The 18,492-nt window shown below is 39.4% G+C and overlaps 1 protein-coding gene across 6 annotated transcripts in view; it reads left to right on the plus strand.

Moving 5' to 3' along the window:
• The window catches only part of SCRN1 (secernin 1), a 44,416-nt gene that overhangs the window by 23,109 nt on the left and 2,815 nt on the right, over positions 1–18,492 (plus strand). For 3 of the 6 annotated variants that reach the window (XM_075143483.1, XM_075143485.1, XM_075143484.1), the window contains exons 4-8: positions 4,839–5,041; positions 8,004–8,198; positions 9,868–10,033; positions 12,049–12,229; positions 14,208–14,367. In XM_075143483.1, the coding sequence (XP_074999584.1) occupies positions 4,839–5,041; positions 8,004–8,198; positions 9,868–10,033; positions 12,049–12,229; positions 14,208–14,366 (904 nt within the window). In that variant the 3' untranslated portion in view covers position 14,367. Of the gene's footprint in view, positions 1–4,838; positions 5,042–8,003; positions 8,199–9,867; positions 10,034–12,048; positions 12,230–14,207; positions 14,368–14,641; positions 16,842–18,492 lie in introns of those variants that run through there. The other 3 variants (XM_075143482.1, XM_075143481.1, XM_075143480.1) reach the window with 2 other exon arrangements.

Genomic DNA, 18,492 nt, shown 5'->3' on the forward strand with positions numbered 1-18,492 from the left:
CTAAAAAGCTTATCCTGGGCTTATAGCCAACTGTAGGCATAAACAAACTACTATGCCTCACTTCAGCCCGTGCATTCCAATGCAAACCATTGCCCTTATTTAAATGCTGGCAAACAAACTCCTGTAAGTCTGTTCATTGAAGGCTGTCTGCCTAAAAGGCTTGTGCTGCACTGTAAGTCTCCCTGCATGCTGATCTTGTAGTGAGGAGAATTTAAAGGAGAGTTGGGTGGGGGGAAGAAAGCTGAAAATGAAAGAACGAGAGAAAATGGTGCAAACTTATTACAAAGAGAAAGAGAGCAAATGGACTCAATTTAGTTTAAACAGACATAGAACAGGACAATGACCACTTATTTAAGTGAATCAATGTCAGATCCAGTGGTCCTGCTGGAATTTGCTCTAGGATACTTAATGAGCGGCCTGAACCAATTTCAGGCTAATTCTCCTTTTTCTTGAGAACTAGTGAAAGATGGGAGAGGTTCTGGATGACTGGAAAAGGTTAAATGTTGTGACTATATAGAGTTTAATAGAGTTTAAAAAGAGTTGTGGTTATAGACCAACTTAACCTCAGTTCCTGAAGGGGGAAAAACCCACTTAAATATCAAGGAGATGAAAAATGTGCAATTATGGCTGTTAAGTCAAGGAAAATCCTGTCAAACCATTCTACTTTACTCCTGTAATGAGTTAACAAATTTTATGGATAGAGGATAGGAAATAGATACCTTGATTTTTAAGAGGGCATTAAAACCTTAGAAGGTATTCTCATAAGCAAGCTAGGAAGCATGAGTTAGGAGAAATTGTCGTTAGGTGTATAGCTGCCTGAAACTGTAATTGTAAATGTTCTCTGACTGTAATGGTGGCTCTGCAGAAATACAGTATCTGGTTCCAGCTACCATAAATCAAGAGGAATATGAGACAATTGGAGAGAATGCAATGGAAATGGGAAATGTGATCAGAAATCTATAGAATCTGACCAATGAGAAAATCACGAGGGAATTGGGGTTATGTTTCTCTTTGGTATTTTCTCTAAACTCTGTATTACTGAAGGAATCTGTGGAGAAGCTGTACCTGGGAGGACTATTGAGTTTAATTGTATCGAGGGAGACTGAATAGACTCGGGGGCCTCTTTTACGACAATGTAGGACAAGCTTTTGTCAAGAAGAAGGAGGTATTAGGTGACTTTCCAACCTCCACCTTTATTTTTTCCCTACTGCTACCGTCCTTTGAAACTTTTAACAAACCATTGATTTAGATGCAGAGTTCTGCTTATTTTGGTCACAGTTATTGCAGTCTCAAAATACTGATTTGCTCACACTAGCAAATCAGGAGATATCAAAATAAGGAGAAACTGGTCATAAACTACTAGTGATCATCACCTGTAATTATTCCCTTCCCTTTCTTCCTTCTTATCTGCAGAAGAAATTGTCCGTAGCTCGAAGGCAGAGAGTGCTTCAGGCAAGGAGAACTATAGATGTGTTGCAGACTACCATCTGTCTCTTGTTCCAGCCCAAGTGATTCTTTCTCTTGCTGTGAAGACTTGGCCAGTTGCATTAAGGTTATCTGTTTTGGATCACCTCATAGAATAGAGAGCCATCAAGTACAAAATCGATCATATAGGCTGCAATGAAGCAACTGGCACCAGCTCTGCCTCTTTTTACCCATCTGCAGAACAGGCTAATTCTATTGCTCAGGATTTATTGGAATAAAAATAAACTGAGGAGTTTTAAACCTAATTAAGAAATGCATGTCTCTGCTGGCCAAACTTTTCTCACACCTATGTATATGTTGGACTTCTGCATCTGTGTCAGATCTTAGCTGAAGGCTGACACTCTGTGTGTGCATGTATGACTAGCTGCTTGCAAAAGAAACTAATAACTTTATACTCTGAAACATATTCTTCAGAGCAGGTGTAAGAGTTGTCAACCCAGGAATGTCATCCAGATAGTAGAATCAAATTTTCCTTGAATGCTCAGGCTCCCCTAAGAGTTTGCTTCTACATTCTCTTAAATTGATTATTCTTTTTCCGTAGCGGAGATTTCCTCTCTCTTGGAACTTATCTGGAATTGTCACTTTTCAGTTAGGATTTAAAATCCAGCCAACATGGGGAAGTACTGTAGGTGGGTGTTGTAAGAGCACATGGTGTTAAACAGGCCAGAGGCATCTTTCAGCAGGGTAGCATCAGCATGTTTTGTTGTTGAAGTAGGAAGTTGAAAATTCATCCTGCAGTCTCATAGACAAAGCATTTTTTTCAATAAAGACCACAATGAACATCAGTAAAGATGTATTTCACAAAGTTCTTAGCTTGTTTAGTACCTGGCTGCTGGCTTAATGTCTGAAAACGGTGTGTTCCCTAGTGTACTTCTATATCTGAGGATTAAGACAGATATCTACAGATTTGTAGCTTGATAGTGTATCACAGCATGTCAGAACATATGAGTGATTCTTAAGAAATGAATAAAGTTAGTGTGATTGACTTGAGGGGTAGAAGTTGGTCCTACTCCACGCAGGCTTGTCCCCATCCCGGTTTATCTAAATGGAGAACATGAACCTAGTCACAACAGACAGAAAAATTGAGAGAAAACAGGTTCCAGCACAAATTCCGAAGAAAGTTCTTTTGTGTTCTAGGGATTTATTCAAAAGCTGGTCTTCGAAAGCTCCACCAGTATTGCTGCACTGGTTAGCTTATCAGGATTTTCTTCAGATATTCTTCCTAGTGTGGCTGCAGTTTGGGTTTGTTTTTTTTTTTTTTGAGGCACAGTTGCCTTTATAAAGCACCTGTTTACTAAGGGAAGTGCATTCATATGAAGAGATGGTGTACTGTTTTGCTTATACTGATACAGTTAGAACAGGATAACATTATGATACAAAAGGAATATATGAAGAAACCTGTAAAATACACGCTCATTTTTGCATTGTCGTCTTAATTTTTAATCCCTATGTGTTTGTATTATTTCTTCGTTATTTTCATTGCTGGTGCAATCACTTCTTTCAGAGCCACACAGAGATGCCAATCTTGGCAAGCAGTCAAGAATGCTCTTTAAAATGGTATTAATTTGTTTACCAATTTCTTTCCTTAGAGACATCAAAACTGAATAAAGTAGAATGTCATCATCATGTGTGTCAGTTACTTCATTTGGAAAGTCTGCATCTGTAACTGATATGTGAAGTTGAAAAGCTTAAGATAATGTTGTTTTGACAACATTATAATATGCTGTGATAGGCATTGGAGGTACTGAAGCGGTGGATTGTACTAAGTCACTGAAATTTTCTTAATGAATAATTCAAGCTCTCTTCTGGGGGTGAAATTACCTAAAACTTTTCTTCCAGCTTGCCTTGAAGGTACTCTGAAATGTGTTAGTGGGAGGGTTATGCTGCAGTTACCCAGGATATTGATGCGGAGATAACTGTTTTGTGGAGATGAGCTGTGTGGTTGTTGTGTAGGGTGTTTTTTTTTTCTTTGTTTTTTGCTGCCCCTTGTGACTGACAGAGAGGAGCATCCAAACAAAAGCAGAGCCTAGGCCTTTGTTAAATGGAAGTAAATGTAACATTGGAGCCATTTGCAAAAAAATTATCTAAAAGATATTTCTTCAGCTTGAATCTCAGGTGTAGTTTTGACAGAGAAAGCTAGACTATAACTATCTCAGAAGGAAAATTTCAGGGAGACATTATTAAAAATTTTAGTGTGATGTTATATCTCTTGGCAGGTTTTGATCTAATTATAACCTAATGCTTTCGGTCATTGGTTGGGGAGAAGGGAGCAGATTATCACTGAATGTAGTGACTATATGGTCACCAAGGTACTTGTCAGCCTATTCATTTACCTGTAGCAGTGACAGCTCTTGGAGTTGTTCTTAGGGAATAAATAAGACATGCTTTTGGACTGGGTTTTAAGTTCTGGCTATAGTATGTGCTAAGACTGGCATCTCTGTATTGCTCTGAAAAAGTGATTGCGCCAGTGATGAAAAGAATGAAGGAAAAATGTTAAATATATAGGGACAGAAAATGGAGATGACAATGCAAAAAAAAGTTTCAGCTAATAAGAGAAACAAGACAAGAGGGAAAGACTCTCTAAATGCAAAGTAAGAAGACGATGGGGGAGAAATTGCCACTGTAAGTTAGGATCTAAAATGCTAGTTGGTTCTCCTTTGTCACTAAGTGATAAATAGGTGCTGCTGAGAGAGACGAAAACACTGCTTTCAATTATTCAACCTCAAACAAAGCTACGTAGACATGACTGTGCACAAATGCTTCTGTCTACAGCGTGCAATATACATCAAAGGATAACATACATCTAGCTTCAATGGCCAATTAAATATTGGAGCATTGGGAAAGAGAAGTTAAAGAGAGATTGTAATACTGAATACTCCTTCCCTTTTTTGATCTCTGGTAATATTAATTTGCAATTTCCCACTCTTCTGTACAGAAAAGTAAACTTGCATACAGCTGTTACTTTAAAAAGACCTTTGCAAATTGTCCTTCAAATTTATTCTGCCTGAGGGGGGATAAATAGGGCATTGCATGTTTACAGTGCAGTTGAGGCCATTGGTTGGTAATCAGACTTTTTTTTTTTTTTAAAAAAAAAAAAACAAAACTAAAAACCAGCTATGATAGGCTTGAGAATAAAGAACCAGTGTAGAAAATAAAGACTTGAAACAAATCAAATGATTTACTATCTCATCCTGTCGTTCTAGTAACTCATTAAAGCAAGAATTCTTACACTAGGCGTACCTGACACTTTAGTATTTTAAAATCAGATCAGTGCTGATGTTTAAAATCAATAACTTATGAAGACCTCACTGTTACATGTCTGTCTGAATCTCTGTTTTACCCTTTCCTTACAGACTTGGCCTAGAAAGAGGTGCAACAGCTAAAGAAGCATTGGATGTAATAGTTGCTCTGTTGGAAGAGCATGGACAAGGTGGAAATTATTATGAAGATGGGAGTTCATGCCATACTTTCCAAAGTGCATTTTTGATTGTGGACAGAAATGAAGCCTGGATATTGGAGACTTCTGGAAAGTACTGGGCAGCAGAAAAAATCACAGGTCAGATTATCACTCACAGCAAATTTCTCTTATTATAAATAGCTGTAAAGAATTGTCTTGGAAGAATTGGTCTTAAAGTCACTGAGTTTAAAAAAGTAACTAATTTATGCAAGTGTTTGATTAAATCATCGATTTTAACCTTCTTCAGTATTTGTACTACTCTTACTTTTTTTTTAAATGTCCATTTGCATTGGCTGATGTAACTTAGCATTTTCTGTGAAGCTGAAGATTGTTACCTGTATACATAAGCTGTGTAAAAATTAATTATGCTTAAATTTTTATCTTTGGTAAGCATTGTATTTTCCCAGATTTATTTGCTATTTGGAATGTGTCAAGTGTCTTTTCAATGGAGTGAATGCCCAAATTGTCACTTACAAATCTAAAATATTAAGAGGGAAGGATAAGCATTGATAAGGATAAGCTTTGAGAAAAGGGCTTGTGTGGGTGGTAAATTGAATGGGCTGCTGCTGGTTGCTTTACTGCAATAGGTATAGTCCCCCAATATCCCCATTTCTTATCTATCTGATACTGCAAAACAATACTTTTCTGCTCTTTAAACTTGTAGGTGGTTTCTTTTTCTGTATGTGTGAACCCAGAACTGCCAAACTAACTTCTAGATTTCACTGGCTTGGTGGCTGAACTTACTTAAAACTTTGCCAGCAAATATATGCTGCCTTAATACGATACTATTGTCTAAGGCATGTATTTAATTTGTTCACTGTTGGTTTTAGTTTTGAAGGGATTTTTATTTTCATAAGACTAGGACTTTTTAAAATTTATTCACGTTTGAATGAATTGAAAATTCAGGTAATTTAAGAGGATTTTTATCATCCATGCTTTGAGCTATGACAGATCCATTCAATTCTCTTTTCATTTCCACTTCACTGAAAGGTAGGAGATGGCAGATGTGGGGAGGAGGGAGGTTTAACTTTGTTGAAAATACCAAAGCAAACAAATAACACCAGGATGTATAATGTTGTGTGATGGCCTATTGTCAATTCATGCCATCAAATATGAATCAGCTTACCTTAGCAGGGATGGTGTTTTCCCAAGCAAAGCTTGCATTTTAAGGATACCTACAAGATGGAGGAAGTCTTCTAGCATAAACAGATACCAAACATAGAGGAAGGAAGACTGATCATGCTGTCCTGATAAAATCCCAATTCTGGAAAGTGGTTGGCTTCTGAGGTTCCTAGAATTATGGAGTGACAGCCTGCTTTCTTCTGTTGACCTACCAGGCTGATATTTGAAGAACAGTGTTTTTTACTTAGCCTTTTTAGCTGCATCAGCAATACATAACCTTAATGTCCCTCTTCCCAGCAAATAAACCGTTGCCTTCATCTGCTGCTTGCAGCTTTTTGAAATGATACTGCACCTCTGTTCTGATTTTTACCAGCACATTTCTCTTCAGGAGGTCTCTGTGGGCCGCAGATAGAGTAGTTTCCATCTCCTGCAGCCTGCCGAGGCTGCCAGGAGGAAAGGCTGCTGGCTATGCAAGAACTCTGTATTTCATACTTTGTTCAGGGGTTCTTCTTTGCAACCATAAGCGTGCCTCTTAAGCTTTCAAATGAATGCACAAATGCAGCTAAAACAGGGAAAATGTGTCATTCCCCAGTGCGAAGGCATTTTTTTTCCTGACTCTGTCCTCAGAGTTGTTCTGTTTGTAATATTACTGCTGCAGTTCTGTACAGCTTAGAGTGAATGTTTATCAAGCAACTCTTTGACAGTAATTTAAGGATAAACACCATAAAATCCTTCCTATTCCTATTCTTCAGTCTGAGTGGAAAAATTTATTTGCTTGATAAATTTTCATTTTTTGAGGGGCATGAAAACCATGCAATACTATTTCGCACAAGTTACTAAATGTAAGATTTAAAGAGCTCTTAAGGAGTGGCTTGCCTAGCTTGATACAAACACAAATATTCCTATCACTCGAGTCAAGAAAATTCCCTGAAAGTTATGCTGTTTGAAAGTGTGAATCAGAACAAACTGTCAGTGACCTACTATAAGTCAGAACTGAATGACAGTGACTTTTTTGCAGACTGATGCAGAGAACTTCCTACTGTAAGTTGTTACTTATTATTTAAATTGCACGCATGAGGCATTACAAAAGCAAGCTTACTTTTGTGGAAGGCAGTATTAATAACCAACTGCTTTGGTTTCTGTTTGTGCCAAATTCCAGAATCGGGTTTATTTTAGTTTACAGATTGACTTTATCAGCTCTTTCCCTGGCTTCCAACGCATTTGCTGAGGAGTATCTGCAGCAGCCACTGTTAGTCATGCTGTAGATATATGGATATAAGCACTGAGGTATTTTTGAGAAAAGCAAATTAAAAACCCCTTTAATATTCTTTGAAGGTTACTTACACTTTCTTTTCACTTCATGCCATTTTAGATTTTAAGATTAAAAATGAAGTTTAATTTAAGCCTTAATCTTGCTGCTTACATTAAAATTGTTTTTCAACTGGGAAGTTTAAAGCAGTTGGTAAGCTTTTAAAAACATTTTCCAAATTAGATTTTTCAGTTTTGAGGGGCAAAGAAGACTGATTAAACTAAACACAGCTTTGCTGAAATATATTTTGAAATCAAGTCAGACCTCAGGCCTTGTTGTGGCAGTGGAATACACCATTGCAGAAAAGATTAGGCAGGTGCCTTTTGGCATTTGGAGACCACTGTTACTTCATGGTCAGAATATATGAGGTATGGATTGTGAAACTGGTATTCTGACTAAGTAGCACTATTAATCACAAGGCAGTGTAAATACCTACGTAGGGCACAGAGAATTGAGCTCTGCAACCTGCAGTGACTGGTAATTCTGTGTATGTGTAGTTACGCAGTCATGCCAAAGGTACATCCTAACCAATGGTTTAATTTGTTCCTTAATTGAAATTACATTGTCCTTCCAGCTTCTCCCAGAAAAACTGTATTAATGCTGTCTTTTCATATGTGGCTTTTTCTACAGAGGGGGTGAAATGCATTTGCAATCAGCTTTCATTAACTACAAAAATTGATGCTGAGCATCCTGAACTAAGGAATTATGTGAGAAGTCAAGGCTGGTGGAACGGAGACTCAGACTTCAATTTTTCTGAAGTGTTCTCTCTTGCTGATGACCATTTAGCCTGCTGTTCTGGCAGGGAGAGCCTAGAAAAGCAAGGTGGTAAGTGTTGAACCGCTGTGTGTGCAGCGGGATTTTTAGTCACTACTGCCTCCTTTCAGGCATTCTGTCCAGAGTTATATGTGACTGAGGAGAATGCCTCCACGTATAAATCATGTGGAAGGGAAGACCAGAACTGAAGACTGTCCCTAAACTTGCCCCAATTTAGGATGAAGCCCTTAATGTCCCCCTCAAGTTTAAGGTTTTAAAACAGTATAGCAATTATAAAATAACTTTCTTCACTGTTGTTCTGATGCGCATGATGTGCCACTACATTTGTACTTTGATGTAATTATAGTGGCCCTACCTAATACTAAAATTACAGTATTAAAAAAAAATGGCTTCACGTTTGAAAGTTTGAGCTCAATGGATTCAATGTTTTGGGAGGTTTGCTTAGGTTTTTGGGGAAGGAATTAAGATCATAGTTTAAAGAAGAGCAATGCTAGTCAGTTGCAAACTGAAGTCCCTTTTCCATTGTCAAGCAGAACAAACTTGCCAGAACAGACAATGTGCCAATTGCCTTCAGTCAAAGGAAGGGTTTATTTCCAGACCAAAATTTATTAATGATTTCAGTTCACTGCAGCTGGCCAAAATAGCTCTGAAATGACCAGCCTGCAGCAGTGCATGGCTGACATATGTCTGCTGTTTCATGTGTGAAAAATGGTTCAAATTATCTTTTTATAAAAAACCCTTTACTACAGATGTGAATTTACTAGATTGATAGCATTTTCACATGTTGGCGAATGTCAAGAACAGCGTAGAGATGGAATATTTATTGCAATGCAGAGTTCCTGCTAAGGCATAGAATTACATGGAGCATAGTTTGTGTCTGAGGTAGATACAGTAACTCTGAAGGACCATAGGTGAAAGGTCTTGATAAACCTGGATTATAGCACTAAAAGGCCTGAGGGCCCTTACAGACAGATGGCTGCGGATCTTGCACACTGCTGGGTCATTCCATGTCTCCTGGTGAATTGAGGCATCCGTCCATGCAACCGTGAGTCACTGCAGGGTTTGGGAAGTTGCTGGGGAAGCAGCCCTACCTGCTCGGGGTAATGCAAGAAAACATGGAGGTGCCATGGGGAGAAAGCTGTGGTAAGACACAGGCAGGAAATAGAGTGAGAATACGGGATGCTTGTAGATAATAGTTTGGAGAAAAATCTCAGTGTCTAGGTCTGCTGCTGTAAGACCGTGTGAATGTGAAATGACGTTTCAAAATTTTCACTAAGAGATAATGGAAGTGGATGAGAAGTGGGAGATCAGGGTGCTCTTATTCTGCCCGAACTGGGGTAGGGGTAGCTTCTTAGAGGAAAATGGGTGTTTTATGTGAGTAGTCTGTTCACAGTGATTACTAAAGTAATACTACAGACACGATGGCCTTCTTCCTGAAAAGTACCATTTAATGACATTTATCCCTACCTAGCAATTGTATTGGCTACTTAATGCTTCTTACTGTTCTCTTCTACTAGCTAGGCAAGTTCATTCTGGGTTTACATTGTTTAAATAGAAACTATTAACTGGGATTTGTTTCGTGCCCATGTCGAATGTCACTGGTCAAAGGCTGTTCAGGTTAAATTGTCGAGTGTAATAGGCCAAAGCCTATTCAGGCTAAATTCCTTCCCTGGGGTCCAAGCCGTTGACCAGTCAGGAATTTTTTTTCCCCTTCATATAGGTGACGTTTCTGCACAAGCTATGATTGATGTCCTGCGTGACAAGGATAGCGGTGTCTGTGTGGACTCTGAATCTTTCCTGACTACAGCTAGCATAGTGTCTGTTCTGCCTCAGGACCCTAGTTTTCCCTGTGTTCATTACTTCACTGGCACGCCAGACCCTTCAAGGTAAGCCACACCACTGGGGTTTCCTGGGTGCACAGCAGATGATGGGTTGAAAGACATGAAACAAACCCTGCTACCCAAATTGGAACATGCTTCAAGAGCATGTTCTAACCAGTAATGCGATCAGTAGTTGGTGGTGTGCAATCTGACAGTCCTGTGTTACTGATCTGCATCTTGCTGCAATTCTAAATGGACACCACTGGGCTGAAAGGCCGGATCTGGAACTTTGCCTAAATTCAGAGCTTCTAGAGGAAATGCAATTTAGGGAGAACCCAGGAACTACGAAAGGCCGGATCTGGAACTTTGCCTAAATTCAGAGCTTCTAGAGGAAATGCAATTTAGGGAGAACCCAGGAACTACTACTCCAGCACAGTTGCTTTCCAGTGGGTTCTTGTTGAGATGATGATGTTGTGGACCGTTTTAGTCACCTCTCTTGAACAGGTGGGTGCAAAATTGAAACAAAGTTGTCTAACTAGCAAAGAGGGGAAGTGTACTCTAGGTAGCTTTGTATGACATCAAAATGTTAACAGAGCAAAATATCTGCAACTCCCAGGTATCCCAAGTATGTTTTTTATTGGAGGGGTGATTTCCAGTTGGTTTAAGTGATGTCTTCTCTAGTTGAAAGCAGCAGAGGAGATAAGGGAACTCACGGGCCAGATCAATGAAGAACTAATGAATTATCTTGTGTTTTAAACAGAATCCACCTGGGATTCACAGAAATTAAACTAAACCACTTGCAGTTATTCAGGAGATCTGCCACTTGCATTGAGGTAAAGAGGTTATGGGGAGAAGAAAATGGTGCCCTTGAACAGCTGACAGTCATTCCTATAAGAGGAGTGATAGTAAGCATTAGGTGCCACTGAGTGCTACAGAAGTCATCCATGCCAAAGGGACTTTCCACCCACCTTGCATTATGCAGCTCAAACCTTCAGGGTTAAGTAAGGATTTTGAGCTTGCTTACCAAAACTTTTCTTTGACTTCATGCAAATCCTTTGGGATAAAAAGGAGCAAGGCTTCATATTGTTTTGGTGGGATTTCTGTCCTTTTTAAAGATGGAGAGTCTAGCTGTAAAAAACCTTGTTTAGAGGCTTTTCTTGCCTTATTTTGTACTCTAATGCATTAAAAAGCATTATTTTAAGTGCAGCTAGTGAGTCACATAAACTCTTAGTCAGCAAGGCTTCATGACAGTGATGGAAAGGGTAGCAGCAATGAACCTGCTGACTGTATGCAGGCAGTAGTTACCATGTTCTGCAAAAGTCTTGCACTTCTGGCAGCTTCTTTACTGCAGAATGCAGGGTGCTGTTTTGTTGTGTATCTAAAAGAAAGGCAGTTTCTCCATGCACTTGCCAATACCTCCTCTCGGAGTCTCAGCAATTAAGATCCTGGATTGCTGGGGTTTTGCGGTCTCTCTCTCTCTCTCTCTCTGGAGTTTAGATCCAAACTCAGTGTTGAAGTTGCTTCAGACGTGTCAAAATATTGGTAGCTATGTCTTCCCCCCGCGCCTTGACATAAAATTCTAAAGTGCTGCTGGTTATATGCCAAATCCTCTGATATTGAGCAAGGTATGTAATCTTCCCTGCTCCACACAGTGTGTGTTTGTGATTTTAATAAAAAATTAAATCTGGGAGGAGAAGAAGAGATGGCAGTGTGAACGTAGAAGAAAAACTGATGTGAGGCTGAATGCTGAGATTTGCTAAAAAAAAAAAACTTGGCGAGGAAAATACAGTGCTACTTTTCTAAAGAAGTGGCAGAACTAGCATGAAGGAGACCAAAGCAGCCTATAGGTAAAAAGGAGTAATAAAGTTTTACAGTAATTGGCAAACCCACTTCTTTTAAAGCACATAAATTTATTTTGCTTGTGACCAGTACCAACTCTCTAACCTAGTCCATGCCTAGTATAGATGAATTACCTATGCTGTTCTGTATCTGTTGTTTTTAAAATAGCCTGGTGAACATTTCAATAACGTATATAAAGTCTCTCTTATTACTGCAAGGAGTAATTGTCTTTTTTTTTTCAGGTCCATATTTAAACCCTTTATTTTTGTTGATGATGTAAAATTAGTACCAAAAGTACAGTCTCCTTCTTTTGGCAATGATGATCCTGCTAAAAAGATACCTCGATTCCAGGAGAAACCTGATCGCAGGCATGAATTGTACAAGGCACATGAATGGGCCCGATCTCTCCTTGAGAATGATCAGGTAAGAGCTGTGGGACCTGGAATTAAAGAAGTAAATGGAGATTCCTAACTCCATAATTTACTTCAAAATCACTCACTGAAAAACATTCTCTGAATATTCTTAGAGTCCTTGCAAGTTTAGCTTGAATAGTGACGCCCTCTAAAGGACAAACTATTCTGCACAGTTTTTTTGGTTATCCTGAGAGTGTTGCTCTGCTCCGTTACTTTTACAAAGTGAAAAGTCAAACTGACAAGCTGATTAGCTTGTTCAGTCCCTATTGTCTATATAGTCTTTTTAAGTGATTATTGAACACTGGATGCTAGTGCAACATGGTATCAAAATTCTCTGATAGGATTATGGCAGGAATGTTGTAATTTAAATTATATGCTGGATTAAGAACTACATAGTTTGAGGTTTTTTTTCCTTGAAGGAATAATTTGCATGCAGCAGTTTTGCAAGTCTCAGTTTAATGCATTTCTGTTAATTTGTAAGAATTAACTGAACATGCCATGCGAGAAGAAAGGACTAGGTACCTGAGGGCTGAAAACCTTCCAGTGTAAAAACCTAAAGTGTTGAAGGTCTCTTACGGGAATAAATTTCAGAAGAAATAAAGGCAGGAAGGGGATTACTCTATACAGCTTTTCCAACTGATTGAGATACAACTTTTGCTGTCATAGTGCAAGTAATTCAATAACTGTTCTTTGACATTTGCAATTACAACTACAATTACAGCAATAAACTGTATAACTCATTATAAGGAAGTAAAACAGAGGGAGAGATCACCAGGGCATGCCAGTCATGCTGATGTTGGTATTTCGGGGAATTTGTGGAAGACCCACATAGCCATGTTGAGCTTCGATAGAGACTTACTTTTCTGCAGTTTTCTTCTGTGTGTATTTGGGTAGGTCAGAGTCTTGCTAAGATCATAACAGCATTCAGACTTACGCATTAGCGATTAAGAAAACCACAGTAACCTTTGCTAGTACAAACTTTATTTAAACACGGTTTTGGCTAGGTGTGGTTTTTAATCCCTTGGAACGGTTTAATTTAAAATCTGTGGCCTCTGTGGTAACATTGACTCAATGTGCAGCTGGCTCCCATAGCAGCATGTGAGATGCTGATTTAGGAAAGACCTAGAAGAGGTATGTTAGCATCTTGTGAACTCTTCCCTATTAAAGTCCCACGGCGTGACACCAAAAGTTGTGGTAGAAAAGGAAATGTAGCTTTTAATCAGGCTTCATGCCTTAAAAACTGCCCACCTGAGAGCCTAAACCTTAGCTTAGGTGCTCTGCTCTTTCTGCACAAATGCTGGTATAACTCAGAACCATTACTCATTCTAAATGCCTTTTTTTCTGGAATTCAATTTTGAAAGCCGCAAGCAAAACAAACAGGACAAATTAATATAATAGGAGACTTCAAATAACATCTGGATAAAACAAAATGACACCTTCTTCAGGAGTGAATTTCCTGCCCAGAAATATGAAGAGAAATCAGAATGACACACAAAGCCTTCTCTGGGATCTGGAGTCTTAATGCTATTACATTACACATCATTTCAGATCTAATCATCATCTTGCAGGTGATGATCTGAGGGATACACATGTACATACCATAATCTGTACAATCCTCGGGGCTTCCAGTCTTCTCATATAGTTCTGTTTGCGGGTTTACAGGCTTAAGAAGTTGCTTTACCTCTTTATCATGTGTACAAGCCTTATACCATTTTCCTCTATCCATCTTTCACTCCATCTTCCTTCTCTGCTTTAAACTTAGCAACTCCTGTTATTTTTCTTAATGCATAAAGGGTCCAGCACTGTTCCTTTTAGCCTTTGACCATCCAAAAAACTATTAACAGAAATAACAGAAATAGTTTGTACTTAAAAAGGCTTTCTCATATTTAAAAAATACTTGAAAAGATCTCTGTAACAGAAGAGAACAGTAAAATGCTTTAATGAGCCTGTTTGCTGGTTAATTGAATTTGGTTGTTTCATGCCTTTAGGATAAAGGCCAGAAACTGATGAGGATTATGTTAGACCTTGAAAAACAAGGCTTAGAAGCAATGGAAGATATCCTTACTCGTACAGAGGTTCTGGATCCTGCTGAAGTAGTGGATCTTTTCTATGACTGTGTTGACACAGAACTAAAGTTCTTCAAATAAAGTAAGCAAACACTTCAATTCTTTAGATACTGAGTTTCTGGTACCAGCTATCAGTGAATGTGAAATGTTGGATCCGATTCCGATCCTCCTCCTTCTTTTTTACTTCTTTTAAGCTAAGGATGTTCAGAATCGGGTCCAAAGCCACCTTTCTACCTCAGTGCACCTGCTCGGATTGTGTCCAAAGTCCCTTTTCCCTATGCTACATTGCAGGCAATTTTTTTTTCAATTTCACTCTTGCTTGGGCTGGATTTTAAACAAATTTTATCTCATTTCAGCTACGGTGGCTATTGTTAGCCTTTTCACTGGAAGACTGCAAAGTTCTTCAAGCCTTGAAAGAAAATCTTCACACTTGTGAATTTGCAGGAAAAACATTTCTAGAGGAAAAAATGTTACTTGCTAGCTGTATCCGGTTAACAAATTGCTTTCCTTTGTCCAATCTTGTGGTGTTCCTGTTTGTGTATGTATATAGTGAAAGGAGAAAGTCACTGACTGGTCCAATTACTGTGTGCATGCTGGCTAATTTAGTACAGAATGTTTAAATATGTATGTTGGGCAACCAATTAAAGCAAAGATTAACTTCATCAGGCTAACTGCCATATTGTCATTGAAAGCAATCTGTTTTTTCCTCTGTTGCTCAGGGCTAGGCTCGCAGCAAAGCTGACTTGCATTTTTCTCTTCTTGCTAATTCATACAAAGAACGGTAGAGTTGAAATCCCAGTTTTGAGGGGGCAGGAAGGCAAGTCCTGGTTCTTGACCTTGCTGTACGGGCCTCGTATGGGCATATCTGGTTACAGTAACTCAACATCTAACAAATGACCAGAATTAGGTCCCCCAGGTTAAGTTTTGCCTTCACCTGCACCCAGCTTAGGGAAGCTTGTGTTTCTAATGTACTTGGCTGCCACTCTAGTACTGAATACTAAAATGCAGAGCCAGCCTGGATGCCTAAGACATCTATACATAACCTATTGGCTCTTAAGATGCAATTAATAAGGTGTCATATTTATTTCCAAGCTACAAATTTGGAATTTTTGGGGGGAATAGATGCTGGTCATTGATCAATACTTGACTATTCTCCATCTTTCTGCCTTTGTACTGCTGAACTGTTCCTAGTAATCTCTGTGGGAGCATACATGGCTGATGAATCCATTAAGTAGCACTGAGTTACTGGTGGGCGTGGCAATCCAACTGGTTAGGCTTAGAAATGGCTGTCCTACGCTTCCTTATATTAAGTGCAGTTCTGCAGCATGCTTCCCTTCCTTGACAGTCTTACAGACAGACCTGCTTTTCATGTATTTTCTTCTTGTAGAAGTGAGATAGGGCAAACACTTTAAGAATTAAACCAGTAAACCCTGCTTCCTGTGTCATGCGAAGACGGTTGGGGTTTTTTTGACAGGAGGTTCAGACAAGAAGTCCATGTCATTAATAAGTGGAAGTTAGCATAGAGAGTTAAAATCCTTCACTGTTCAGGGAAGGGGATGGTGAAGAACCACAGACTTTTGTATTGAGGAAATAAAAGCTCCTTAGAAGGCAACACCTGAACTTGAAACTGTAAGAGTTGTGCATTAGGGAAATACAGTCATTGCCATATTGGCACACTGCATTCCCAGAATTTTTTTTATGGAATTGTTCCATTCAGACTCATTACTTTGGTATTGCCCTATATGAAAACTGGCAGTTGGACAAGAAAACATTGGGCCTTTTCACTTACAGAAAACCAACATGAAGATATTTTCTCTTACGACCTATCTAATCATCTTCCCATTCACAATACGCTTCTCCCATGCTCTCTATTATAGGAACAGCTCCTGTGCCTAGGTGTTCTGAAAATGGAGACAAGGGAAGGAGAAAATATGCAAGTAAACCCTAAAACTTAGCTTCTTTCTACCTAGCCAGAATAGGGACTGCAAGGAGCACGCTTCATTTCAGAGAGTATTATGCTGGATGAAGCCAGCTGAAAAAGCGGCGTGCTTTTGCCAACTGCCCACAACTGAAGTAAATGGATTTCCCATGAAATCCACTTTGAATGAAAATACTCCTAATCAGAGTACACTTAACACATACCGTGTTGAACTTCAAAGCTGCTTCTATAAGCTGTTGCTTGCTGAGCACTTTACATCCCAATAGGAGTAGCTGGATATTTGTGAACAAAGAGAGAACAGGGATAAAATGATTGCCCCATTCAGAGGGCAGAAATTAGGATATGCCATTTCACATGGCTCTTTTGCATAACTCGGATCTCTAGACTTTGAGAGTTGTAGGGGAGGCAAGGTGGAAGGAGAGGGTGTTCCTGCTAAAAACATAACATCTTGTTTGCCTTAAGAAAGAAGGAACCAACATTTGAATTATCTTGTGGGAATTTATGTCCTTATTTGGAACTGTTTATACAACAGAACTAATAAATTGTTTTGAGCACAGTGATCCAGGTAGTAATTTTCTAATAGCGTGTTGCTTTTGCTTCAGCTGTGTAGTACATTTAAAAAAAAACAACCAAACAGACCAAAAGCTGTGCTACAGCAACATGCTTGAGTGCAATCAGTAGTCCTCCAAGTTTGAGAAACCAGAGCACCCCTATGGCCTTAAAACCTCCAGTGGTCCTGAGCACAGCTGTGGCTTAGTGCAAGGACACAGTGGGACTAACTGCCACTGCGTGACAGCCAGTGTGATTCTCTGTATCTCCAGGTAATAGCAACTTCAGAAGCTTCAATGGCTCTTGAACAACAAGGATCCAGTATGTACGAAACAACATTTCACCAACGTTTGCAAATATGCACAGGCTTTCTAGTTTAATCCCTAAATTATGTTGTTTGCCTCTAAAATACCCCTATCATAATCAAAACAGGAGTAAAATTTTTTCTCCTTTAGATATGTTCTGGCAGGTAGTCTAGCATTAAGTAGTTTTAAAATCCTTATGAAGGTACTTATTACAGAGCAGTACACAAGTTCCAGAACAAATGAGAACCAACAATAAGTCACCTTTAATAGTACTATAACAAAATATTCTTCAAAGCAGTATTAAACTTTTCCAGTTGTTTGAGAAGCAATGTATATGCTGACCCCTGCTTATTAGTGTATTCATGCATATTTATCAAGTAACTGTAATAATGGTGACAGTAACTATTGGTCAAAGCATCACTAATATTTTTTTCTTTTTACATGAAGAACAACAAGGTATCATAATAGGCTAGAAAAGACTAATGATGCTTTCTTAGAGTCGACAGGTGAAGAGCTTCTTACCCTTATACCATCTCCACACCATGAGCATGGATGTGTGTGGGAGGAGGAGTTACAGCATAACTGAGCTGTTGCGAGAACTAGGAGAAAAGCAGAAATATGTAAAGATGCAGTTGCCTGTCTTTTACAAATACTTTTGTTCAAAGGCATGGCCAGGGGGAAAGATCTTCTCATGTGATCTATAATGTTACTACAGCTGCAGCTGAGGGGAGTTTATGGCAATTATATAAATAATACCGTAAATAGCTTGGCTGTTAGCACCAGTGGAACAGCAGTGCCCTTATTTAAGCTGGTGAACCCAGGAAAGCTGTAAGAAGGGGAATCAAGGAGCGGTTGAGGTTGGAAGGGACCTCTGGAGGTCATCTTGTCCAACCCCCTGCTCAAGCAGGGTTACCTACAGCCAGTTGCCCAGGACCATATCTAGACAGCTCTTGAATATCTCCAAGGAGAGAGACTCCACAACCTCCCTGGGCAACCTGTGCCTGTGCTTGGTCACCCTCAATGTAAGAAAGTGTTCCCTGACATTTCAGTTTGTGCCCACTGCCTTTGGTCCTGTCACAGGTACCGCTGAAAAGAACCTGGCTCTGCCTTCACACCTTCCCTTCAAATATTTATACACATTGATGAGATCCCCCCCCCTTAGCCTTCTCTTCTCTAGGCTGAACAGTCCCAGCTCTCCCAGCCTTTCCACACAGGAGAGATGTTCCAGTCCCTTCATCATCTTTGTGGCCCCTCATTGGACTCTCTCCAGTATGTCCATGTCTCCCTTGTACTGGGGAGCCCAGAACTGGACACAGCACTCCAGGTGTGGCCTGACGAGTGCTGAGTAGAGGGGAAGGATCACCTCCCTCAACCTGCTGGCAACATTCCTCCTAATACAGTGAAATGCACAAGA

Source organism: Calonectris borealis, chromosome 2 (genome assembly GCF_964195595.1).
Source record: "Calonectris borealis chromosome 2, bCalBor7.hap1.2, whole genome shotgun sequence".
Lineage (NCBI taxonomy): Eukaryota > Metazoa > Chordata > Aves > Procellariiformes > Procellariidae > Calonectris > Calonectris borealis.